The sequence below is a fragment of the Xenopus laevis genome, chromosome 9_10L, assembly GCF_017654675.1.
Source record: "Xenopus laevis strain J_2021 chromosome 9_10L, Xenopus_laevis_v10.1, whole genome shotgun sequence".
NCBI classification, from domain to species: domain Eukaryota; kingdom Metazoa; phylum Chordata; class Amphibia; order Anura; family Pipidae; genus Xenopus; species Xenopus laevis.
The window spans coordinates 105,295,866-105,323,162 of record NC_054387.1 but is presented as its reverse complement, the minus strand read 5'-3'; the positions used below and the strand labels follow the sequence as shown (position 1 = coordinate 105,323,162).

General features: G+C 36.6%; 1 protein-coding gene across 5 annotated transcripts in view; it reads right to left on the bottom strand.

Annotated features, from left to right (window-relative positions):
* The window catches only part of mad1l1.L (mitotic arrest deficient 1 like 1 L homeolog), a 501,886-nt gene that overhangs the window by 274,548 nt on the left and 200,041 nt on the right, over positions 1-27,297 (bottom strand). For all 5 annotated transcript variants that reach the window (XM_041575521.1, XM_018234121.2, XM_041575523.1 and 2 more), the window contains 1 exon segment: positions 2,398-2,454. In XM_041575521.1, coding sequence (XP_041431455.1) covers positions 2,398-2,454 — 57 coding nt within the window.

Here is a 27,297-nt window from a genome sequence, read left to right as displayed (position 1 = left end):
GAGTTGAGTATTTAAAATATGGCATTTTTAGCCATATTTATTTTTAGGGGTTTAGTTCTACTTCAATGAATCAAAAGCTCCATGCATAAAAAAGTACTAACTAAATATTTTCTATGAACAAGGAATAAAGCTGGCCATAGATGTTGAGATTTTTAAAAGATCTGATCCTCATCGTGAGACCATGATTTTCTTGGACCGATCGTACTAAAAAGACCAATTTGCCAGGAAAACAAAGGGGAGCTGCCTGCTTGACCCTGCAAATATAGATAGATTGCACTGGGACCGACAACGATTTTTTGACCTGGCCGATCAATTTCCTGACAGATGTCGGCCGAAAAATCGTAAGATGTACGATCGTTCGAATCCCACTAACCGCATGATAATTTAGAAGGATTGGTCGGACTTCCCTAAAATCGTTCGTTTGGCAAGAAGAATCGTCGCGTCTATGGGGACCTTTATGCTGTTCTACTTGTATAGAAAGGTGCTACATTTAATACCAGCATTGGAATTCCTACATATTAAGCACACTACTGTAGGAAATGTCAAGTGTACAATTGCACTTTATGATCAACATTACATTGTAACTCAAAATGCCACTTTTTTTGTGATAAAAGATTAAAACATAGCATCAAGCTACCAGAAAGACTTCAGTTTCACATAAATACACAGGAGAGTGTCCAAAGTCTTTGAGGAGTATTTCATTAAAAATAAATCCATATAAAAAAAAATAGAAATTCTTTGCAGAAACACTATTTTATCTGAATGTCATTCCTAAAGCCTCAAATACAGGGAATAATTTAGCACTGGAAAGAAATGTACTTTGAAAGAGCACTTGGAGAATGTGCACTGATAAATATTATTACAGTCTATTTATACAGCTCAGATAACAGGGTTGTAGAAAACACTAGGAGACAGAAAGTGGGAGACAAATACATTTCAAATGTATGACGACCCCTATGGATTCATATCCTAAAGAACAAAATGATGACATGGCTATTGTAGGGGTAGCCATTGGCCATCTGAACTGATGAATCTATGACCCTGAGCTGCGCCCGTAGCGGGTGCCACACTAGGGTTGCCACTCCAAGTTATAAAGATTAGAAACACACTACAGTTTCATTTAGGATAGCACAGGAGCACAGAAGTTCAAAAAACAATTGTGCAATCAAAAAAAAAAAAAAAAAAGGGAGGGGGGGCACAGATTCTGATCACATTTTGGTCAATGCTTTAAAGGGATTCTGCCAGGATTTTTATGGTGTAGTTTTAATTACAAAATAACACTGTGTACAATGCAAGTAATTCTTTCTACCATTTTAAATGTTATGCTTGTACCAATAAATTTCTTTTTTTTTTTTTTTTGGATATAATATTGGTGTATAGGCAGACATCTCAGGCAATTTTTTGGTTATATTGTTCCCATTGTTATATTGCTGGGGGAAAGGGACGAGGGTGATATCACACCAACTTGCAGTGCAGCAACAAAGAGTGACTGAAGTTTATCAGAAGCAGAAAACAGGGGGCATCCGGGCACTCAAAAAATTGCACAAGGGCCACCAAATAAGTAGTATACTGTATACTATTTCAGATTAATTTACAAAAGATCAGCATCTCCAAGGACCAATGGAGATGATAGTTTTTAAATTAATATTAAAATAAATTTTTTACTCTACTTTTTTGGTGGCCCTTGTGGAGTTTCTTGAGTGCCTGGATGACCCCTGTTTTCTACCTTTCTTCAGTCACTCTTTGCTGCTGCACTGCAAGATGGGGTGTTATCACCCACGTCCCTGTTTTGGGCTATTGGTTAATCCACTCCCTTAGTTGAGGGTCTGGGACTGATGCACCAGGACCACCTGATCTACGTGGTGAAGACATTGAGTCATGTGCTCCTGTTTGTTGTTTCATGAAGTTTATCAGAGCACAATCCACATGGCTGAGGGCACCTGAGAAACTAACAACACATCTAGCCCCATGTCAGATTAAAAAACTTAGATGTAAAAAAATCTGCTTGCTTTTTTTTTTTAAAGATGGATTTCAATGCATGATTCTGCTGGAGAAGAACTATTAACTTTGTATTTTGTAAAAAAAATATGTTTCCCCGTGACAGAATCCATTGAACAGCATTGAAGCTCCTAGTCTACTGGCTGGATGGACGGAATCTTAACTCCAAAAAAAAAAAAAAAAAACTGTCATAGCAAAATGGTTCTTATTGGACAAAAGCTGGTCTTGTCCTACTGGAAAAGAAGAGGTTTTTTTTTTTTTTTTTTTTTTTTTTTTTTTGCACCCGAGAAATTGATCTTTGTACTCAGGAGTCAAACCCCAAAGTCTTGTTTTTACCACTGTTATTTATTACCATAAATACCCACAATTTGTCATCCTGAACACGGGTATCATACTCACAAGTTCAGACTTCTGCTTTTGAATGCCTGCATCTTCCAGAGCCTCTGACAACTGTGTCTGAAAAAAAAAAAAGAAGAAGTAAAATGACATATTCTTGTAGATTACAGTCAATTGGTATGTTCCCCTTTCCCGCCCTCATACACTAAAGAACATTAATGATAACAGAGGTTCTTCTTCTTCAGAGCATCTGAATACAGGGGAAGTCTAGGTAATTTACACTCGTAGCATTTATAAACAGTTTAAAGATGGGAACGTATAAATATAAAAACAGGAATATTTTCACATAAATTATCCTTAGCGAGAATTGAACAACTAATTCATCTTTCCAAGCAAGATTCAGGACACAGAACAAATTCTTTAGTCTAATGATTATTTTGAACTGCAGATAAAAGAAAAAGCTTCTCTCTGTATGGAATAAAGTACAAAGAGTTTCGTAGTAATTACCATTTCTCTGAAATAATCACAAATACATTTGTTGTCCGTATTGTGTGAACGCTAATTTTTGGCAGTCAACAATAGTGTCTAATAAGACCCTGTCATCACATTCAGAAGATGTTTAAATTTTGCATTCCCAATTTAACAAAACATCTCACAGCACATTCTATAATGTGTGTTTTGTGTTTTGTTTTTTTTTTCTTTTAACTTCTTTTCATAAGGCACTAATTCCACAAGAAAATATATCATTGAGCAAACAAAATTTACAAATGCAGGTGTTTGTAACAGCACGGGAAACTATACTGAAAACAATGTACGATGTACGGTCAAATGTATCCAGGCAATCTGTCAAAAATGACATGGCCTCAGGTGGAACTCACTGTGGAGTTTCAAACTGTCTCCTGCGGCAAGGCAAAAAAAGCCAACACCACAGCGTATAATGCTAAGGGGGTTATTTACTAAAATCGGAAAATCACGACCAAACTTCCATGCCAGATTTTAGCTTATTTATTAATAAAAACAACTCTATGTAATCGGATCATGGAAAAACTCGATAAAATTGAGCTAAAACCTAGATCTTAATTTTTTGAGCTTTTTCACAAATTGTTCACATTTTAAGTTTTTGCCTGGATACCCTCAAATTGAGTTAGGTGCCTCTCACATTGACTTATACAGGACCTCGACAGGTCTGAAACAGCGGATTTTTTGCAGTATCGGGGTAAAATCAATATAAAAAAATGAACGTTTTATTTTTTCCTAAAAAAATTTGAGTTGAATTTTGAGATTTTAACATTTGGATCTTAATAAATAACCCCCGAAGTGTTGGTTGAAATGGTGTAAAGGTCTGAATCTAAAGCTCTGAAAACAAGTCTTCTGGATTGATAAATGGCATTCTCATGCAAAAGTCTTGGTTTGGTAGACGCCAGGAGAACACAAGCTACCAAATGGATAAAGTTGGTGGAGGAGGTAAAATGGTTTGGGCCTGTTCTCTATACAAGATGTTAGAAAAACAAGTACCATTTTTTTTTTTTGGACATACAATGGTAATTACTTGATATCTTGACTCCTGGAGGGTTATTTATCAAAGTCCGAATTTATCTCAATATTTTCTGCTACAAACTCCGATCAAATCTGCTTGTGTTTTTTGCACTTATTTATTATTACATTTTCCCAAAAATTTGCTTTACGGGGGAAAAAAATCAGATTTTCACGATTTTTTCATCCGATTTTAACAAATTTCAATTTTTTTTTGGAATTTTCACCCGAAAACATGGAAAACTGTGGGGTATTCCACGAAACCCAACGCACATCAAAAAATCATTGGGACTTCTCCCATTGACTTATATGCAACCTTGTCAGGTCTGAGATGCTGGATTTTCAGATTCTGACTTTTCCATCCTCAGGGTTTAATAAATTCTGAAAAAATTGTGATTTTTTTTTAAAAGTCTGATTTATATATATATATATAAATAATTTTTTCAGTAATTTTTGAACTGGTGTCACTTTTCAGCATTCATCTAGTGGCCGCAGTGCAGACAAAAGGTGTTTTATATAAAAGCACACACAAGTTCATGTCAAGCACAATGGATATAGGAAAAGATGAATGATGCTCTTAACTTGCCTTCCTATTACAGCCTGGTATGGGACCTGTTATCCAGAATGCTCGAGACCTGGGGTTTTCCAGATAACGGATCTTCATACCTTAAGTCTACTAAAAAATAATTTAAACATTAACTAAAGCCAACAGGATTGTTTTGCCTCCAAAAAGGATTAATTATATCTTTGTTTGGATCAAGTTCAAGGTATGGTTTTATTACTACAGAGAGAAAAGGAATCATTTATAAAAATTTTAATTTATTTGGATAAAAATGGAGTCTATGGGAGATGGCCTTCCTGTGATTTGGAGCTTTCTGGATAACAGGTTTCCAAATAACGGATCCCACAACTGTATATCATTTTTGGTAAGAAATCATCTGTGTACAGAGGAGGAGACTAGAACTTTAATCAGCATATGTTGTCATGTATATGGATTAAGGAGCCCAGTTACATATTACCAGAACTTGCTTGGACACATAGATGTATCAGAAATGAGCTATTTGGTAATCAGACCCTTCTATTGTGCATGGCAAACTTGCTTATAGCATCAAAGATTCATCCTATTCTATGTAAATCTAAGAGCCCTTAAACGTATGCTTCTATGCAGTCTACTACAGGGGAACACATGAGTTAATGAAGCTCAGTCTTCTCACTGTGGCCCTATCAAATTAAGTTCTAGGGGAGCAGCTAATCTACATTAGAATTTCTGTTGGCCCACCAATTGCCCTAGTTCACCTCTAAATGGAGAAGTCTCTGGGAAGTTAAACTTGGTGATCTTCCCTTCAAATTTCATTACTAGTAAAGATTAGCGCAGGGTCACACGCTCCTATAAAAGGATGATTTGTGTGTCAGCTGACTGTTTCGTATACAGCAGACTATTCTAGATTTTGAATTATGAGGAGAGAAGCTGTATTTTGTTTAATAAAAAGTAGTTAAAAGTATAACAAACTATTTTCATACCGCTTCCTAAGCGCCTTCTTCTAGATTAATGTGTACCTTGAAGGCTTTGATAGCATTTAATAAACCTGGTATCAAATTGGCATTGTATGGGAAATTCAGCACAGTCATAAACCATTTACTACACTGTAATTTACACAAACAGGTCTCCTCACCAACACAGAGATGTTACAACGGAAATACTATTTTAAAATGTTCAATCAGAAAGAACTTTGATGATTTGTGACTAATTTGTTTGTGTAATTAACCCTGCATTTTGCATAAGCATTCCAGGACACAGTTCTCTCACTCATTATCAATAGCAACACTAAGTGGCAGATTCACTAAGGGTCGAATTTCGAAGTTAAAAATACTTCGAAATTCGACCCTCGAATTGAAATCCTTCGACTTCAAATATCGAAGTCGAAGGATTTAGCGCTAATCCTGCGATCGATCGATCAAAGTATTTATCGTTCGATCGAACGATTAAATCCTTCGAATCGAACGATTCGAACGATTTTAATCCAACGATCGAAGGAAAATCCTTCGATCAAAAAAAGGTTAGCAAACCTATGGGGACCTTCCCCATAGGCTAACATTGACTTCGGTAGGTTTTATCTGCCGAAGTAGGGGGTCGAAGTTTTTTTTAAAGGGAAAGTACTTCGACTATCGAATGGTCGAATAGTCGAACGATTTTTACTTCGAATCGTTCGATTTCGTTCGAATTCGAACAAATTTAACCAATTCGATGGTCGAAGTACCCAAAAAATACTTCGAAATTCGAATTTTTTTCATTCGAATCCTTCACTCGAAGTTAGTGAATCTGCCCCTAAGGGGCAGATTTATTAAAGTTCGAGTTGTGTTTTCCATGAAAAATTCGAGTTTTCGAGTCAAAAATCCTTTATTTCGAGTACAAAAAAAACACAATTTTTTCAACATTAATTTACCCTGACCCTGGAAATGCTGGAATCCGAAAATACACCATCTAAAAGCTTTTCGAGGTCATATAGAAGTCAATGGCAAATGTCCCTTGAACCATTTGAAGATGGTAATAGCCATCATGAGGTTTGAGGTTTTTTATTTTCTTTCAAAAAATTCTATCAATTAAAGGGATACAGTCATGGGAAAACATGTTTTTTTTTTTTTTTAAATGAATCAGTTAATAGTGCTGCTCCAGCAGAATTCTGCACTGAAATCCATTTTTCAAAAGAGCCAACAGATTTTGTTATATTCAATTTTTAAATCTGACATGGGGCTAGACATATTGTCTATTTCCCAGCAGCCTCCAGTCATGTGACTTGTGCTCTGATAAAATTTCAATCACTCTTTACTGCAAGTTGGACGGATATCACCCCCTCCCCCCAGCAGCCTAACCACAGAACAAGTAAGGAAGGTAACGAGATAGCAGCTCCCGAACACAAGATAACAGCTCCATGGAATATCTAAGAACAGTAAAAGCCAAGTCCCACCGAGACTGATTCAGGAGAAATAACAGTGCCAGAAAGTTGTTCCATCCTAAAGTGCAGAGCACAAGTCACATGACTAAGGGCAGCTGGGAAATTGACAATATGTCTAGCCCCATGCCAGATTTCAAAATTTAATATAAAAAAATCTGTTTGCTCTATTGAGAAACGGATTTCAGTGCAGAATTCTGCTGGAGCAGCACTATTAACTGATGTGTTTTGGAAAAAAACGTGTTTTTCCATGACAGCATCCCTTTAATGTTTTTTTCCCTGCAGAAAACTCGATCAATTCGTGTTTTTTCTCAGCAGAAAACTTGATCAATTCCAGTTTCCGGATTGTTCATGAGTTTTTTTCCATTCCAGTTTTTTTCTTAAAATTAGAAACCGATCGAGTTGTGAGTTCATTCAAGTTCATTTGAGGTCTAAAAAAGCTGCATAGCTCTAAAATTTGACCCTTGACAAATAACCCCTTATAACAGTATTAACTAAATATCTTTGATAATGAGCTAATCTGGATACAAAAAAAGTGCAGATTATATTCAGTAATGGAGACAAGTTTAGCCAAGAAAAGCAATATGGTGGCAGTAACTAGTATATTAAAATATGCTGGAAAGCATTGGTCTGTGCGCTTGACACATTTTCCCTTTAACACATAAGTATGAGCATTTAGCCAGTATTATTGCTTTTATACACTGCTAATGGCCTCTTTACTTTCACAAGGTCAGCTCTATATCTCCGCTTTATGTGGAATATATATTGTTTGAGAAGCTGTTAAAAATGTGAAGAAACCTCAGCGTGTTTTGATGAATCCTTATGTTTAAGAAATACTTTTTAAGTTGAAAAGTGCCATTTTACATTTCAAATATGTGTCAGCTTGGAGTATAAATATTTACTTTGATTGCTATGAAATTGGATTCTGTCTTCTTTCACATTGCGTTATTTGCGATTATATTTTGTTGCCACCTCAATAAATCTCTTCGTATTGCTGCTACCTTATTGTACAGCACAGAATGCTTATGTCACATTGATTTGAGAGTCACTGCTCGACTCACTGACACCAGCACAGTATGACATAAAGCAAAAATTCTCTGGTGCTAGCTATGTTTGCTTTAAAGGGGATGCAAACCCAGAAAAAAATGTGTCTAGTCAAATAAAATATCATTCTAAACAACTTAAAATGCCAATGGTTTTATAGCTACAGGTATGCAATCACTTATCCAGAAACCCAATATCCAAAAAGCTATAAATTACGGATTAGCCATTTTTTAGCCCCTTTTTAACAAAATTTAGATGATTCAGTGTTTCTCTGCAATAAGAAGAACAGTACATTGTGCTTGATGGTAACTAAGCTGCATGAATCCATATTGGTCGCACAACAATCCTATTGGGTTTCTTTCATTTTATTTAGTATATTAAAGGTATGGAGATGCAGAATATGAAAAAAATCCATTATCTGAAAAACCCCAGGTCCCAAGCATTCAAAATACAATTATGGGACCTGTTACCCAGAATGCTTGGAATCTGAAGTTTATGGATAAGGGATCTTTCCATAATTCGGATGTCAATACTTAAAAGGAGGTTATTTACTAAAATTTGAATATAACCTATATTTTATTTAAAAAAAAAAACACAGCCAAACTCCCATGCCCAATTTTAGCTTAATTATTATTAAAAAAAAACTATTTAAACGGATCGCAGAAAAACTTAAAATCAAGCAAAAACCCGAATTTCTTCTATTTTTCTGTCTTTTTTCCTGAATTGCTCGAATTTTCAAAAATCTCAAAAAGTTGGATTTTTGGGCTTAACCCAGCACAGACCACGATAACTTCCTCTTGAGATCGATGCGTCTCCCACTGACTTATACAGGACCTTGACAGATCTGAGATGGTGGATTTTCCGATTTGGGCTTCTTGGAGCATTTCTTGGAAAAAATCTAGGTTTTTTCCTAGGTTTTTTCCTCTAGAAATGTCACAACTCAACCTTTAATAAATAGCCCCACTAGCCTGTTAAAAAAGCATTATTTATCATTAACATTTAAACATCAAATTAACCCACTAGGATTGTTTTGCCTCCAATAAGGATTAATTATTTCTCAATTTGGATCAAGTACCGGGTACTGTTTTATTATAACAGAGAAAAAATAAACTATTAAAATTTTTAATTATTTAATTATTATGGAGTCAATGGGAGATGGTCTTCCCGTAATTTGGAGCTTTCTAGTTAAATTTCCGGATAACTGATACTTGTAATAGATTCCATACAATTATTTGTAAATGTGATTGCTATTGACAGTAGTGTTTAAAACTAGGGATACAACAAATACACTATTTACAATTCGACCGAACCCCCAAATCCTTCGCAAAAGATATGTCTGAATACCGATCCAAATCCTAATTTGCATATGCAAATTAGGGGTGGGAAGGGGAAACCATTTCTTACTTCCTTGTTTTGTCACAAAAAGTCACATGATTTCCATCCCTGCCACTAATTTGCATATGCAAATTAGGATTCCATTCGGCCGGGCAGAAGGATTCGGCCGCGCAGGATACAATTACGTTTAGTACAGCTCCCTCTCCTGGCCACAATTACATAATGCTGTCAAAAATGCTGCAATATGTTGCCCTTAATAATAAGTGATAATGAGCCTTTCACCTATATGGTCACTAAAAACATTCATAAAAATAGTAATGAAATAAATTACTATTATAATGGTATTTGAGTGCGCTGCTCCTACTGCTGATTTCATGAATAAATTATCCTGTTTTTCAACTGAGCTTAACGATGGTCTATAAATGCACAAAATACAATTGTCTGCATTTCCATGGGATAAAAGTTTAGAGAGCACCACAGGCCTCCATTGGTTAGGGCAAGGTCACGAGTACAGGCGAGAGTAAATATTCACAAAATGAAGCCCTATTTAAAATAATGGAACACGCACTATAACAATTCCCACGGGCGCATGCGAACCAACATCCGACAAAAGACGAAAATATTTGCGTTTTTTTAGCAGAAACGCCAATATTCCAAGGAAACGCCATATTATTGAACTCTATGGGATATTCAGGTATGGAAATAAACTTTGCTGCGTATTTTCAACATGGTGGCCAAACTCACGCGAGATGGATTTCGAACATGCGTATTCACGGCATTGTATGCTAGTGATATAATTACGCTGTGTATGGACGAGCAGTACGGCTACAATTTGCATGTAAATTGTTTTCCACTTGGCTTTTTTTCACAAAAGCTTACTAAAATTCTTCTGAGTGGAATTGTGGGGAGCGAGAAAAACAAAAATGCATGTCAGGAAAAGAAAACTACTGCATATTATCATGCACTTGTGGTTACATTGCTGTATTTACAGTCGACTTCACGTTTTTTAAAAACGCATCTTAAAAACGCCACATGTGACCTTGTCACATCTGCTGCTTCAGTTTGATGGCCAAACACATGTATCAACAGGGGATGGACCAATGTCGAATAAAAGGACTGGAATAGGCAGTAAGGCACATTCTTCATGCTGCTGAATCATGACACAAAGCACATTATTTGCACTGACGTTCATTAATAATAACACTATGTTTTTAACATGGGCAGAGTTCTCCTGTTCAAATTGCTTCTCTTAGTGGATAATGTTCTGTAATTAAGCTGGCCTAATTGAGCCTGGTAAACATGGGCTAAAAGGAACTTATCTTAATTGATCTATAATGGTTTTGAAAGTCATTTTCAGTTTTTCTTTTTTTTATAAATAAGGCTTTTAGAGCTTATACAACATCTAAAATCAAAAATTTTTGATAATTTGTCAATGTTTTTTAGCTGACTGCCATAATAAGCTCAGCAAGGGGATGTGTGCCATGCTCTTAAGATGATTACAGATGATGAATTCAAAAGAAAATGGGTAAATTGTAGCACTTAGACCACAACTCAGACCTCCTGATTGTCCCTACTAAGATGGGACAGTCCTGATTTGTGGGGCTTTCTGGGAAGGGGATGATCATGGCAGAACCTGCATTACCCCAGATATAAGGTATACGTTTATCCTCCTATAACCACAATAACAGAGCATACAGATATGGGATTTGTTAAAAGCTCCACATTATGAGAAGGCCATTTCCCATAGAGTCCATTTTAATTAAATAATTAACATTTTTAACGATTATTACCGTTAACTCATTAAATTCAGAAGGGTAATACTAAACATTTTCTTCTTCAAAAGAAAGATGCCATTTGTGATATGCCCATGACGTAAAACTAGATGGAGGAAACATTGGTGCTACTCAAAACAGCCAAATATTAGCTCTTCTGCATTCAAGCACAGACATACTTAATTCATGGTCTGTGGGACATGGAGCTTGACACCATCATTTATACTGGGCCTCGTTTTGTTAGGATAGTTAACAGTTCTCGAAAGACAGCCCTACACAGTTGTCAAATGCTTCAATTAATTGACCAATATTATTATGGCAGTCAATTAGCAAAGAGAATAATTTACTATGTAATTGAGCATTAATTACATTCCAAGCATGAAGGTAATCACTTTCATTTAGTGTTGATGTCATTTCCTGAATGCTCTGCTGAGCGCCTCACTCTTAGCCCTTCTCTCAGGGTAACTGCATTGCAAGAAGAGTTCGAAGTTCTTCACGTCTACGCTCAATAGATAAAATAGAAAAGTTTTACTTAATGACTACAATATCCTCTATGAAATCAATTAAATGCTTGACTCCAAGCGTTGCCTTAATTAATTTGTATTCAATTACAAGGATAACATGTAACGTGGAATGTATTACCACCAAGAAATCACTATAGTGCTGTACTTTGACACGGTTGGTTTGGTTTTACGGATGTGGAGTTCTAGATTATTTCAGCATATTCATAACATAATTTGAGTCATTTTTGCTGCCATGATGCTGCAAATTCTAACTACTTCTACTTAGACTGCTTCTTTAATTTAGTCATCAACATATAGGTCAACTACAGTTCCTGGCATCCTCAGTGAACTGGCGATAAATGTCTGGAAGACCAGTGTTGGTTTTCAGAAGAAAGACGAGTAAGGACTTGCCAGCACACCCTAGTCTAGGTGTAGGTTAGGTCCCACCTCCTCCTTCTCAATTTAATAAAGAACATATACCAGCACAGCAGGGCAAGTGAATGCCGAGAAAATTCTTGAAAGTTTATTGCGTCATTAACTGCAGAATTTTGTGGGCAGGCTTGACAAAGGGACATGCCCCAAAAACATTAAAGTTGACACATAAAAGTTACAAGGGTTGTCCCACTATTCACATACCCTGATGTGTCGCTGAAAGTTATTTTCCGAAGCAAAGACACCATTCTGTGAGATGTCAACGGAGAGAAAGTAGACTGTAGGGGAAAAAAACACGGCGCTAATGCAGGCGCTAAACTTACAAGCAAAATATATTCAGCTGTTAAATCTGGTCAAGTATTATTCTTCCTACCAATCCAAGCAAATGGCTGCATCCCAATGAAGAGAATTTAGAAGTAATTCCATAATTGCAGTAGGAACTAAAAAGTTGAATACAAAATAAAGCTGCAGGATGCCCACCACATATGGGGAAACAATATATCAGATCAAAGCCTGAAGACAGATGTTGCTGTTAAACTGTAAATCCTTTGTAAAATAAACATTAAAGTTAACGCTTGCGCAGGTGCTCTCTTGTAGTGATTTAGGTTCATCATTATAGCTATGCCTCGAATTTATCATAAATAATTTTTATTTTGAAAACAAATGCGATGTAAGAGCGACAATGTGGGTATTGCAACCGGAGCAGGACAAATGCCACCATGATGGTATAAGCTATTAAGAATGTTACAGCAAATCCCATCCTTGGTCCTCCACAGAGGTCTTCTACGTTTCCAACCTTTAGGAATTCATAAATGTTTGAATTTGGGTTTTTAACCCCGATTTGAGGGTTTTTTTGCTAAAACGTACGCACTTAAATTATAACTTCAAATCCAGTATTTATTGAGCTAAAATGTTCAGTAAAAACTTTTATATTTTACTGAGCTTGTAAAGGTATTGAGGTTTTTTTTCAACAATTTTATTCATTCAAGTTTTTTTTTATATTTGGATTCTTTAAAAAATAAGTTAACATTTGTGTTTTTTATTTTTTTTTTAATTGTGGGTTTATTCTAAGTAGAAAAAAGCATTACACAAATCTGAATTTTTATAAATAAGGCCCTAACTGTAATTGTTTTTTAAAGTATCTGTCCCTTGATATTTCCCTGCACTGCTGACTGCATGTACTTTCAACAAAACGAAAAAAGCCATTTCTGCTTAAGTCAAGACTACAGTTCTCGCAATGCATTGCACATTTTGGGGCATATTTACTTATGTGCAAATTTTTGCTTCGGAAGACTCAGTCATACTTACACCTGCGATACTTTGTCAGCGCAAAAGTTTCTTGGCGAATTTTCTCTAGCATTACTTTCTTCCTATCAAAACTCTGACGTGAACGTAAGCATGTTAACAATTTAAATATGGCGGGTACATAATTGTCATATGTATTTATTAGTGATGTTGGTGAAATTGCTGGAAATGGCCACTTATTAAAAATGTCAAAGCAAAAAAAAATCTATTGTCCTAGACATGTGCCCACACTAAAACAAATTGAGCTGAAATGGTTAAAACAACATATATTTAACAGTTACAACTTGTAAAATATAATTCCACATTAATATATGAAATAACACCAGCATTTTGTCTTTTTTTATACAGGAGTACAGGATATGATGTCACTGACATAATAATGTTGAGGATGTAGCTTCATCTTATGAATTTGCCAGGTAGAACCTTGCAAAATAGACTTTGGCGAAAAAAGGGTAACATATTGAAAAGTTCACACTCTGATAAATTTGCGGATTAACGATACTTCACCTGAGCCAAAATTTGCCTGGCGAAACAGCACAAGACTTCTCTAGTGCTGAGCTTTTTCGCTAGCAAAATGTCTTATTCACCTTTTAGTAAATTGGCCCCTTTGTGTATCAATTCCCTAGCAACTTTGTGTATCCTTCTTAGTAACCCTTTGAATGGTTCCACTAAATTTCACAGCCTAAAGTTTCCCCCTAATGTTTCCCAAATTCCATTCCTTTGATTTTGTACATAGGGTTGCAATCCTGGTCAGAGTTACCAAGCAGTGACATCTAGGGGTCAGGGTGTTGACATTAAGGCTGGAGATTGGGCAGATCAATTAAAAGCAATCTCGTGACAAAGGGCATTAAGTTGACTTTAGGGTGTTACTGGGTGGGTTAGACGAATGGTGTGGTGGAATGGGTGCAACTGGCCTGGACAGGGGCATGGATGGGTGTAACTGGGCTGGCTGGAGAATGGGAAAGACTACATTTATTAGCAAGTATATTGTTTATGAATGTGTTATCAGCCCCAGCTTTAAGTGGTGTTTAGTGGTTAGGCTGCTAAAATGCCAGCCGGGTTGCAATTCTATTTTGCACATCAACTGGCCACAATTTATGTTAATTAGATTTGTGACAAATTATTTACACTCATAGTCACTCCTTTCATTAGGGATTTTTTCCATTTTTACCACTTTGCTGTTTATTTAAAAGGGGTTAGCTCACATGTTGAGATCTCCGGCTCAGGCAATTCAAGTTGTTGCTTCCATTTCAGTTGTCTCAGCTGAGCCTCTCCATATAAAAAGCAATACCAGCACAGCCCTAGTAGTTCGAACGTCTGTGTTTAGCTACAGCTGTCTATGGAGAAGGTCACATTTGAAGCAAGAGGCTTGGCAGCTCTGATTCATACACCAAAATATAATGCTGATATTGACACACACTAGGCTGTGCTTAATTAGTCCACAGAAAATAAAAAGATAATGAATCCAAAAAAACGAAAAAAAAACAAAGAGGCTATATCTGCCTTAAAATTAATTTAATACACTACCAGTAATATTTCGATAGTTTATAATTTACTTACAGAAGTGCCGCCTGAAATGGAAAACTCATATATGGCCCTCTGGCAAACTGACCTTTCCACGCGAGATATGACTGATCGGTCAAGAATTTGGTCCTCCATTCAAAAGCTCTCGCATAACGTGGGCATTAAAGAGATGGCATATAAAGTAATCTCCAGATGGTATATTACCCCACTCAGCAAACAAAGTTATGCCCACAACCTCACCGTTGTGCTTTCATGGATGCCAACACGGGCGGCTATATGCCTACATGGTGGGACTGTAACATAGTGCAGACTTTCTGGTCTCAAGTGTTCCAGATTGCAACACAAATATTTGGGATTACGATTTTGCCAAGCCTAGAAGAGGCGTTATTTTGTCTACCACATCAGCGACTACCGAGCATTCACAGAAAATTAATGTCTCAATTATTGGCAGCTGCCAGATGGGTTATTGCCCTGAATTGGGTTGCGCCTAAGCTCTCCCAATTACAATTTCACCAGAGGATTGATTATATACAAAATATGCATTATCTTACAGCTCTTCTTGAAGACACCCTGGACACCCATTTGGAAATATGAGCTCCCTGGGTCTCTTACAAATCTACCACAGAATCTCCAAAGGACTGAATTTCTTCACGAGTCCTACTCGAGTCTTGCTTTGATTAGTCACAGATAATGAGATATTGGCAATGCTTGTGACTTACTGTATCACTTTGAATATGAAAATCGATAATGTGTTATACCTTCTCCAGATAACTGTTACATATCCTTGTATTTTTAATGTTTTTCTTTTACTTATTTTTTATTTGTCAAAAAAAGTGAAAAAAAATCATAAAGAGATTTAAAAAAAAAAAATGTAATACAATGTATAGCAATAAAGAACATTTATCATCTAGGTTTTGAAGAAATACAGAAAAGCCATTTCCTATTGTGTCCAATTCTTTATGTTTTGACAGATCTGCTTTTTCTCTGCAATAAGACAGTACCTTGTAGTTAATGATAGTTTAGCTAGCATAAATCCATGATGACAACCACACAATCCCTTTCTTCAGAGTATAAATGCAGAGGATTATTACAGAGGAAAAAAAAGGAAGTGATTATTAAATGTGAATGATTTGATTAAAATAGAGTCTATGGGAAATGGCTATTTCGTAATTCTGAACTTTTAGGATAACAGATCCCATACCAGTAAAGGCTTTGAGCAAAGGACACAGAGGCATCTCTGATGAAGCTTATTGGTGAGTGACTTCTATATTTTAACAAAATTCTCATAGAAGAGATCAGCATAGTATTTCGGGTGGAAAGAGTGATTCTGACACACTAAAGGTGGCCATACACGGGCCGATAAAAGCTGCCGACAGACCATGTCGGCAGCTTATTGGCCCGTGTATGGGGCCCCCCGACGGGCTTCACCGATCGAGATCTGGCCGAAAGTCGGCCAAGATCTCGATCGGATGGGACAAAAAATCCCGTCGGATCGCGGCCGCATCTATTCGTTGATGCGGTCCCGCAATCCGACCGCCCATTGCTATTCGTTAGGATCCGATCGTTGGGCCCTATTGCCCACGATCAGATCAGCCCGATATTGCCCACCTCAAGGTGGGCATATCGGGGAGAGATCCGTTAGTTTGACGACATCGCCAAACGAGCAGATTTCTCAGTCTATGGGCACCTTTATACCCAAGGAGGGGGTCTGTGAGTGCCCAATGGATTTGGGTTGCGGTTTACTTGATGTAAATATATATGCAATATATATACTAAATACTACACTACATACTAAACACTTCTGTTACTCTCTTGCAGCTAAGGGCACTCGAATTTTCCCTGGCGCATACATTATACGTTATGGTTCCATAAAATCTGTCTGTTCCTCCAACACATGATGCACTGAAAAATAGCCAATGGCTCTTGAGAGACATGCAACCAATGCCAAAGCTCGGATAATAGAATCAATAATGGTATCCAACCAACCAGCAAGGAGAGAGGCCAAGGCAGTGGTCCCTGAACCTGCTGCAATGTTCTTGCACCTGACAGAGCAGCACAATGAGCTTCGGGAGTAGAGCCGGGACCCCTATAAGTAGCACTCCCTGAGAGTAGCACTGTACCTGAAAATACTTTTAAATTGCAGGGCACATGAATAGCCGTGTCTTTGCATGTAATAATGCATCATGCAACTGCATTGTGCGTATGCAGGAACAGCGCAAACAAAAGAACCGGTGAAAGGAAAGTGTAATAAATAATTGGTGAGACCTCTACCAGTGTGTTTGTGTTTAATGATTGGAGAAGTGTGGTATTTGATATACTAGTCTGAAAACCTTCTTCAAGGAAAAGAATAAGCTTTTGATGATTTATTTCGAATTAAGTTCACTTTCTGAAACTTTTGGGTCAGAATAGGATCAGAGTTAATGATCTTTTCCTTTGAGTATAATCTGTTGAATTTATACCATTAAGACGGGTCAGCAATCCAAACAGGTGGCTGCAACTGGCTCACTTTCGCCCTGCTTACTCTCATGTTCTATTAGGTTTGAAGAACAACATGAAGAAAGGGCTCTTCTAGTTTTCAAAAATAATAAAGGTGAGTTTCGTTTGTTATCCAAAAGATACAATTATACACTGGGTGAAATATGGACAGCGACAACTTTTTTCTTAATTTTGGTTCTGTACATCACCTGATCTGAACTCAATTGAGATGCATTTCACTTGTTGAAGACTAAATTTCAGACAGAAAGACCCACAAACAAACAGCAACTGAAAGATGTTGCAGTAAAGACCTGGCAGAGAATTAAAAAGGAGGAAACCCAGAATCTGGTGATGTCCATGAGTTCAAGACTTCAGGCTGTCATTGCCAGCAAAGGGGTTTCAGCCAAGTATCAGAAATTAACCATTTTTTTAAAATTTGTCCAATTGCTTCTGAGCCCCTGAAATGAAGTGATTGTATTAAAAAAAGGCTTTAGTTCCTCACATTTTTATGCAATCTTTTTGTTCAATTAAAGCTGAAAGTCTGCAGTTCAACTGCATCTGAGTTGTTTCTTTTGAAATTCATTGTGGTAATCTACAGAACCGAAATTAGAAAAAAGTTGTCTCTGTCCAAAGATTAATGGGCCTAACTGTATAGGCATATAAACTGGGATGTGACCAAAAATGTAGCAGTCAAGCATACAAGATTGCCTGCGTGTAGTCCATACTGACAGTGGAGCGCCTTTACAGACACTAAACTATTAGCAACCAATTAGACATTTTCTTGTTTGCAGTAGAGTGTTCAAAGACATTTGCCGATTGGTTGCAATGGTTTTCAAAGCTCATAAATGAGTTCCATGTTATAGTTAATTCACAGTTCTAAGCACACTGATTTTTTTTGGTTACCGTGTATGTGTTAGACAAGTCGTACCTACTGCTGCATATGTACATTATTATTATTGGTCCCCCCACCACATTAAGATTATTCAACAATGCCCTTTGGACAGTTATTTTTATTTAAGAGGATGGATGATAAAAGTGAAGCCTACAGGGATAACAGGCAAGGAGGACGCATGATATGGTGTAAGCAATACTCTGCTTTTGAGAAAAGGGTAGATGTGCAGCTACGGCCCTAAATTGCTACAGGATATGGAATAATGGGATACCACAACATATCTGAAAATGCGCTGAGCTGCATAACTTCAAAGAAAAAGGACATACAAACAAATATTCAAATATGCTGCACCCCCATTAAAGCAAACACTACGGCTTTTATGCAAATCACAGCCATATGGAGTTTGGACTAGCAACCAATGAAAGGAATTGAATGAACAAAGATTGTTCATCGATCAATGCCCTTTTGGGTGTTTGACACCCTTTTGAATAATTGTGTTACATTGAAAATCAAGGCGCTTGAGACTGTCAAGACATAAAAAAAACATTGAACTATTCCATTAGATCAGTGAGGCAACAGGGCCATTCAAACGTGGTCAGACAACAATTAGAAACCGGTTCCAGAGCAGATATGGATTTTTCTTCTTAAAGGAGAAGGAAAGGTAAAAACTAAGTAAGCCTTATCAGAAAGGTCCACCTAAACATACCAGTAAACACACAAAGTAATGTTGCTCTGAGTCCTCTGTCAAAAGAAACACCACATTTCTTTCCTTCTATTGTGTACACATGGGCCTTCTGTATCAGACTTCCTGTTTTCACCTAAAACCTCCAGGGCTAGGGCTTGAGCATGCTCAGTTTGTTCATCTCCCCCCCCCCTCCCTTCTCTGCTGTAATCTGAGCCAAGAGCTATAAGTGAGCAGGAAGAGACTCAGGCAGGAAGTGATGTCACACCAAGCTTATATTGCAGCTGCTATCCTAAACAAACAGAGAGCTCCTAGAGCTTTTTATTTAGGTATGGTAAAACATTCTACAGAATAAATATAGCATTCTATCTTGCACTATTGCAGCTAATCTATTAGCAATAAAATGCCCCTGTAGCTTTCCTTCTCCTTCAACTAATTTGTAGATTTAATCTATTTTTTTGCTATCTTTATTCTTTACTGAGCTTCAGTTGACCGTAAAGTATTCACTAGACTTGACTGATGAACTATTACTATACCTTTTCACAAATCAGATGCAATTCCACTCAAACTGATATCCTTGCTGGCACTCTATGTTAAACAGATTTCACCCTGTTCATCTTTAGGCACAAGTCTGCTGAACTTATTGCAGCCCAGAAAAGCAATCCTACAATTACTGGTACCTTCAGGGAGGTGGTATTTCCAGGGTTTTTCCTCGTCAATAGGAGCACTTGTTTGTCAAAAAAGAGTAGATGGGTGCAAATGTGCTTGGTGCAAATACACTCAAGTGGAAAGAGTATATTTAAATGCAAGGATTGCGTCCATTTTGCATGACTCCAGATGCAGTCATTAAGGAGTTCCAGTGTGTGATTAAGGATGACTAAAGAAAACAAAAGAAAGTCATAGGACTTCACCACTTCTTGCAGATATAAAGAACAGTGTAAAAAAAAAAAAATGACCAGCCAGAGGAAGGGTACATTTCCCTGTTTAAATTGTGGTCACTGTGTCGGCATAACATCAGGTGACCATTGCATACATCCATATCAAGGGACCACGATTCCTTGGAAAATGATAATAAACAAATTATTGCCACAAAGAGAAGGTTACTGGATATGGAGTGTATCCAAAAGGTTTAGATGAACAGTGGACTCTGAGATGCTTTCTGTGCTAGGCTAAATGTAACAAGGTATCTGATATTTAAACATTGATCTAATTCATTTAATTTTATTTACAGATAACCGACTGGGAAACAGATACATGTATGAGTAATGCTAATTTGCCCAGTTGGTAATGTATAGTTTTCTTTAAATTTTCACTTGTAGAAATAAGAGCTTTACGTGACTGAACTATAACTCTACGCTATGCCCATATAATTATATGTGGACTTTAAAACTAGACAAGAATTGGACTGAATTGGACTGAACACACCTACACTAATGTCATGGGGTGGGGTTTGTGAAGTGAATTTAAGGACTAATTTGGCTCACTTGTGTAACCTGACAAAGGGAGGTGTAGACCCCCCGAAACGTTATTCTGTACTTTGAGTGGCAAAACTAACTTGAATAAAGGAATAATTACACAGTAAGAAGTGGTGAAGTGCTATGACTTTCCGTTGAATACTTTCTATGTGATGATGTGGCCATACGTTTAGGAACAGCACCTCCATGAAGAGTGACGTAGTGCTCCCCATATGTCTGCGTTCAAGGATGACTGAAGCCATTTGTGAGTAGCAATGTTAAATGGGTTATTCACCTTTGAGTTAACGTTTAGTATGATGGAGAGAGTGATATTCTGACAACTTGCAATTGGTTTCCAATTTTTATTTGTGGTTTTGAATATTTTTTTTTCAGCAGCTCTCCAGTTTCGGCAATCTGGTTACTGTGATCTAAATTACCCTAGCAAACATGCACCGATTTAAATAAGAGACTGGAATATGAATAGGAGAGGCCTGAATAGAAAGATGAGTTGTAAAAAGTAGCAATAACATGACATTTGTATCCTTACAGAGCATTTGTTTTTAAAATGGGGTCAGTGTCCCTCATATGAAAGCTGGAAAGAGTCAGAAGAAATCAGCAAATAATTTGAAAACTATTAAAAAGAAAAAATGAAGACCAACTGAAAAGTTGCGTAGAATTTGCCATTCTGGAACATACTAAAGTTACCTTAAAGGTGAACTTTTACCTTTAAGAGATTTCTAAGATAAGCCAAAAATTCAGTAGCCCCGTTCCACGATCTATTTACAGCACTGAACCTGCTTCCTTTTACTATTAACCTTATAAAGGCTTTAGATCACAATATTTGAGACATTTAGCAAGTCTGCAAAATAAACGTCAGCTCCAAGTAATATCAAGGATGTCAAGGCTTATTATCATTTAGAACAGGGACCGGCAGTAAATAATACATATTGTTTCCTTGGCAGTTGTTGGTAATTGGATCACATGTCAACTAATCAATAAAGGTGTAGTTTCAATTACTTTTTGTGCCAATCACCGAGCTTGCAGAGATACTAGAATGACTATGAAATAAGAGCAATTATTCTAATTACTGCTGTGTCATGTTCTAATCCATTCTTTCAAAATCCAACTCACATTTCTATGTTCAGTTAATGTAAGGCCCAGATGCTAGACTAACCAATATAAACATTTAAGAGTACATGAATATTTCTAAGGAACAAGTTGCTGATCTGGAATGTACAGTTAGGCCCATAAATCTTTGGACAGACAACTTTTTTCTAATTTTGGTTCTGTACATTAACACAATGAATTTTAAATATGGAGAAGGCGTGGAACAGCTCATGATCCAAAGCATATCACATCATCTGTAAAACATGGCGGAGGCAGTGTGATTGCTTGGGCGTTCATGGCTGCCAGTGGCACTGGGACACTAGTGTTTATCCATGATGTGACACAGGACACAAGCAGCTGAATGAATTCTGAGGTGTTCAGAGACACTGTCTGCTCAAATCCAGCTGAATGCAGTCAAATTGATTGGGAGGTGTTTCATAATACAGATGGACAATGACCCAAAACATACAGCCAAAGCAACCCAGGAGTTTATTAAAGCAAAGAAGTGGAATATTCTTGAATGGCCAAGTCAGTCACCTGATCTGAACCCAATTGAACATGCATTTCACTTGTTGAAGACTAAAATTCGGACAGAAAGTCCCACAAAGAGCAACTGAAAGCTATGGCAGTAAAGGCCTGGTTTAAAAAGGAGGAAACCCAGAATCTGGTGATGTCCATGAGTTCAAGACTTCAGGCTGTCATTGCCAGCAAAGGGTTTTTAACCAAGTTTGAGAAATGAACGTTTTATTTTAAATTTTTTAATTCGTCCAATTGCTTTTGAGCCCCTGAAATTAAGTGATTATTTAAAAAAAAAAAAAAGGCTTTAGTTCCTCACATTTTTATGCAATCTTTTTGTTCAACCCACTGAATTAAAGATGGACGTCTGCAGTTCAACTGCATCTGAGTTGTTTCATTTAAAATTCATTGTGGTAATGTACAGAACCAAAATTAGAAATAAAATTGGTCTCTGTCAAAATATTTATGAACCTAACTGTATAAAAGCCGTAATTAGATTTAGTTTGGAGCTCACACCTTCATCAGGACTACAACGAAGAGTAACTAACTCACTGTCAATGATTAATCTCAATATCCAGATGACGAAGTGCACACTTCATAGAAATGTTGAATATGTATTAAAATAACTCCAAACTTTCTCGCTTCGAGTGTGGAGCTCCCCATTCGTCCAGGCTATTCACGTGACCTCCAGTCCCACATCCTGGCATTGGATTCCTTCAACTCTCTCACTACAAACGGACTTGATTCACGGACACATTCTGGATACGTTTAAAATTCTTTACATCCTTTATTTATTCATATTTAAAAGGTTGTCAGCATTGGCACTGTGCATATAACACACCACTGACGCGTTTTGTGCCCTTACTAGCAGGCACTTCCTCAGAGTATATACTCTGGATGTGAAGAATTTTAAACGTATCCAGAATGTGTCCGTGAATCAAGTCCGTTTGTAGTGAGAGATATGTATTAAAATAAGTTCATGTGGGAACATCAAGATATGTAGAATTTATTTCTTGCACTTTTTAAGGATACAATGGGCGATATGATCCAAATACTGGTAAATAGGAACATAAGTTATAGGACATGTTTATTCAGCCACAGGGTGAACTATAAGATTCCATTTTATAATCAAGTGTCTTGGACACAGTCACAACAAAAGATAAAAACTAAAAAGGTCAAGGTTAATAAATCATACCCTATGCAGAGTTTGGCTCCTTAAAGGGGTTGTTCACCTTAAATTGACTTTTAGTATGATGTAGAGAGTTATATTCAGAGACAATTTGCAATTGGTTTTAATTTTTTATTATTTGTGGTTTTTGGGTCATTTAGCTTTTTTCAGCAGCTCTTCAGTTTGCAATTTCTGCAGTCTGGTTGCTAGGGTACCAGAGACTGCAACATGAATATGAGAGTGTCTGAATAGAAAGACAAGTAACAAAAATTAGCAATAACTATCAATTTGTGTAGCCTTACTGAGCATTTATTTTTAGATGGGGCCAGCGACCCCATTTGAAATAATTCAAAAATGACAAAATAGAAAAAATGAAGAGCATACGGAAAGTTGCTTAGAATAAGCCATTCTATAACATATGAAAAGTCAACGTAAAGATGAACCACCCCTTTAATTCAGTAAATCCTTTAGCTGTTTACATTACTAACAAACCTGCAATTCTGGAATATTCGACTTGTTGCTTTTCTAATGTGTCTTTATACAGTCATATTTTGTTAAAGTACCAGTAACATCAAAATAAATTTCTTAAAAAATTCGTTAGTATATATTAAAAAACAAAAACAGCAAGACAAATTAAACCCTTTATGAAGAAATAACTTATCGAAACTCTGCTTCCTCTCCTTTTCAGAAAGGGCGACAATCGATCGTGTGGCACTCGATTTCTCCTCCCTGGCTATCTCCTCTAAGGAAGGCCGCACAATGGATCGCGATCGACTTTTCTGAAGAGGAGCACAAGTGGCGTTTCGGTAAGTTATTTCTTAATAAAGACTTTGCGATTTTAAAGTTTAATTTGTCTTGCTGTTTTTTTTTTAATATATACTAACTAATTTTTTATATATAATATTCTAATTTTAACATTTAATTTTTCTTGGTTTTTTTTTAAATGTATACCAACGAATTTTTTTTTTTTTTTTAAAAATTGACGTTACTGGTCCTTTAATAAGTGGAACAATTACCTGGTTGGGATCAAACCTAGAACCCCAGCACCCAGGTTCAATTCCAGCCAAGGCACTATCTGCAAGGAGTTTGTAGATGTGTTTATTTAATAGAGGGGTTCATTTGTTCATGATTAAATTGTGTGTGCCAATGTGATAGATTGTAAGCTCCTCTGGGACAGGTACTGTTCTGAATAACATATAATCTCTGTAAAACACTGCAGTATAAAGCGATAGATGAATCAAGAATAATAATGAATGTCAATGTGTAGAGAGAATATTAAAACTAATATAATGCAATTAAAATTGTGTCTTCATATTTTATTCAACCTGTTTAATATGTGTGCTTTCCCTTGGGCTGTATATCTATGCAAAGCAAGACCCCTAATATCGCTGCAAAGCACTCAATACAAAAGACAGGGTGGATTCCTTTATCTCCATTTAATACATAAGGGCAAGAAAAAGCACAACTTGGAATTCAAATGAACGGCTGTGGCCTTTAATCTAGCAGTTATGTATCTGTGCAAACACCAAGTCCCTTATGAAAATAAATGAAAAACAGAGAAGTTAAAAAGCTTATCCAAAAGTAGCAGATTTCTCCCAGCCGGAATACATTGACTCCCTAAAATAAACTCACATTTTGCTGCTTTATGAGAATTCTAGCAAGTACTTCCTGCTGCTTTGCCCTGGCCACAGCAAGGTAAAATGAACAGCAGAGGAGACAAACAGCAAGCAGTTTATATACTTATGATACATAAAATTAATATTCAAAAAAATAAAATGCAATATGCAGCAAAGTTAACACGAGAGCCTTTGCTGCTCAGCTGAACAGAGGTTTAATTGCAAGCTTTCAGAATTATAAGGTACAATACAGAAATCCAATGTCCTGACATTATACAGGTCAGAACCAGTGGTTAAAATGGATTGCTGACTGTACATGGAATCCAAATTGCTTGGGTCCTGGTAGTTTCTGGATAAGGGATCTTTTTGTAATTTGGATCACCATGCTTAAAATCATTTAAACAATAAAAATACCCAATAGGATTGTTTTGCTTCTAATATAGATATGTGCAGCTTAGTTATCATCAAGTACAAGGTACTGCTTTATTATTACAGAGAAAAAGATAATTTTTTTTAAAAACAAATGTGAATTATTTGCTTAAAATGGACTCTATGGGAGACAAACTTCCCGGAATTGGGACCTTTCTGGATAAGAACACTAATCCTGTTCAACTAACCCTAAAAATGCCTTAATAATGTATAAGAGTACAATTGAAGTTTGCTTGATTTTAAGAAGGGGTGACTATTGAACTGTAATCAAATACAGGTATGGGACCTGTTAGCCGGAATGCTCTGGACATGGAGTTTTCTGAATAATGGATCTTTCTGTAATTTGGATCTTCATACCTTAGGTCTACTAGAAAATCATGTAAACATTAAATAACCCCAATAGGCTGGTTTTTCTTCCAATCATTTCTGTAGTTTAGATCATCATGCCTTAAATCTACTAGAAAATCACGTAAACATAAATAAACCCAATAGTTGTGCTTCCAATAAGGATTAATTATATCTTAGTTGGGATCAAGTACAAGGTACAGTTTTTTTTATTGCAGAGAAAAAGGAAATCATTTTTAAACATTTGGATTATTTGGATAAAACAGAGTCTATGGGAGACAGCCTTCCCGTTATTCAGAGCTTTTGACTTTCCGGATAATGGAACCTATAACTGTATACCCAATTTGCTTGTGTCCAAGTGCTGCGGTACAGCTCCCAGCAATACAGGGATGTTGGAAGCTTTCACTTAACAGCTGGAGGGTGAGCAGTTTGGATCCCCACACTTGCTTTCAAACTTTATCAGCTACACTATAAATTAAACCCTACAGACAATATCAGACATATGATTTAACAAGTCACCCATGGGCAGCTGTATAATTATACTGGAGAGCAATCTTAGAAAGCAGTGTTCTCAATAAACATTGATCAGCTTACGTCTATAGCAGCATCCACACCCACCTGAGATATGATTTAACAAACAGAGAATTCCAGTCTGGGCCATAAAAGCAATGGACCCGTGCATGTGTATATGGAGTGGGGGGAGCAACGATGTGACAACATTTGAAACATATCTGCTGCCATCTTGTGGATAAACTAAAAATAAGAGTATTAAACATCATGAATACTTAAAATTGCAAGGCATGCCTTTTAAGCCTAGCTTTCACATACATGAATAAAGTGCTGCTCCCATGAAATTGAGAGAACCAATAGAATTCATCTTGCTTGTAATCTGGGGCCTGGCTGTAAACAACACAAGTTTTAACACAAATTTTAAAGCAATGACTGAAAACAACTGGATACATAATGTACCCTGCAGGTTAGGAGACAAGGCAAGGGGATATATATAAGCAGGATGAATTCTATTGGTTCTCTTAATTTTATGGGAGCAGTGCTTTATTCATGTATGTGAAAGTCATCAAGCTGAACAACATTGGATAGATGATAGATAGACTCTTTAGGCGTCCGCACTCTTTCCTGTTCGGGGTGCACGATCAGTCGTTAGCATACATTCAATTTTTGGAATGAATTATTACTGAATTAGCACTCCCATTTTTTGTGAAATAATGTCCTTTATTTAAACACACAATTTAGTGTTCTATATATATATATATATATATATATATATATATATATATAAATGGGAATGTAAGAGATCGTACTCGCAGGTCTTAGAAGAAATATATATATATATATATATATATATATATATATATATATAGATAGAGAGATATATATATATATATAGATAGATATATATATATATTTATATATAATATATTATTATTAGTCTTAAAATGCCCAGAACTGAACCAATGCTGTTCAGCTTGATGACTGGTAATAAAAGACGTTATAGAACGACTAACTCTTCAATTGCCCTTCATTTTTTTTTTCTTTACAGTTTTTGAATTATTTGCCTTCTTCTTCTGACTAAAGCACTCGATAATCTCATCTAGTTCGGCGCTGTTCCAGGACACGATTAGCAGACTACAGCTTCAGTGCAAAAGGTAGGCTTTATTTCAACACACACATGGTTGAAATAAAGCCTACCTTTTGCACTGAAGCTGTAGTCTGCTAATCGTGTCCTGGAACAGCGCCGAACTAGATGAGATTATCGAGTGCTTTATACTGAATACCGGCGGGAAGTAGCTGGCGTCTCACACAGGCTGCGACCAGGAGGACACAGCGAGACTGGGTGAGCTCCGATGCGGATCGCATCATTC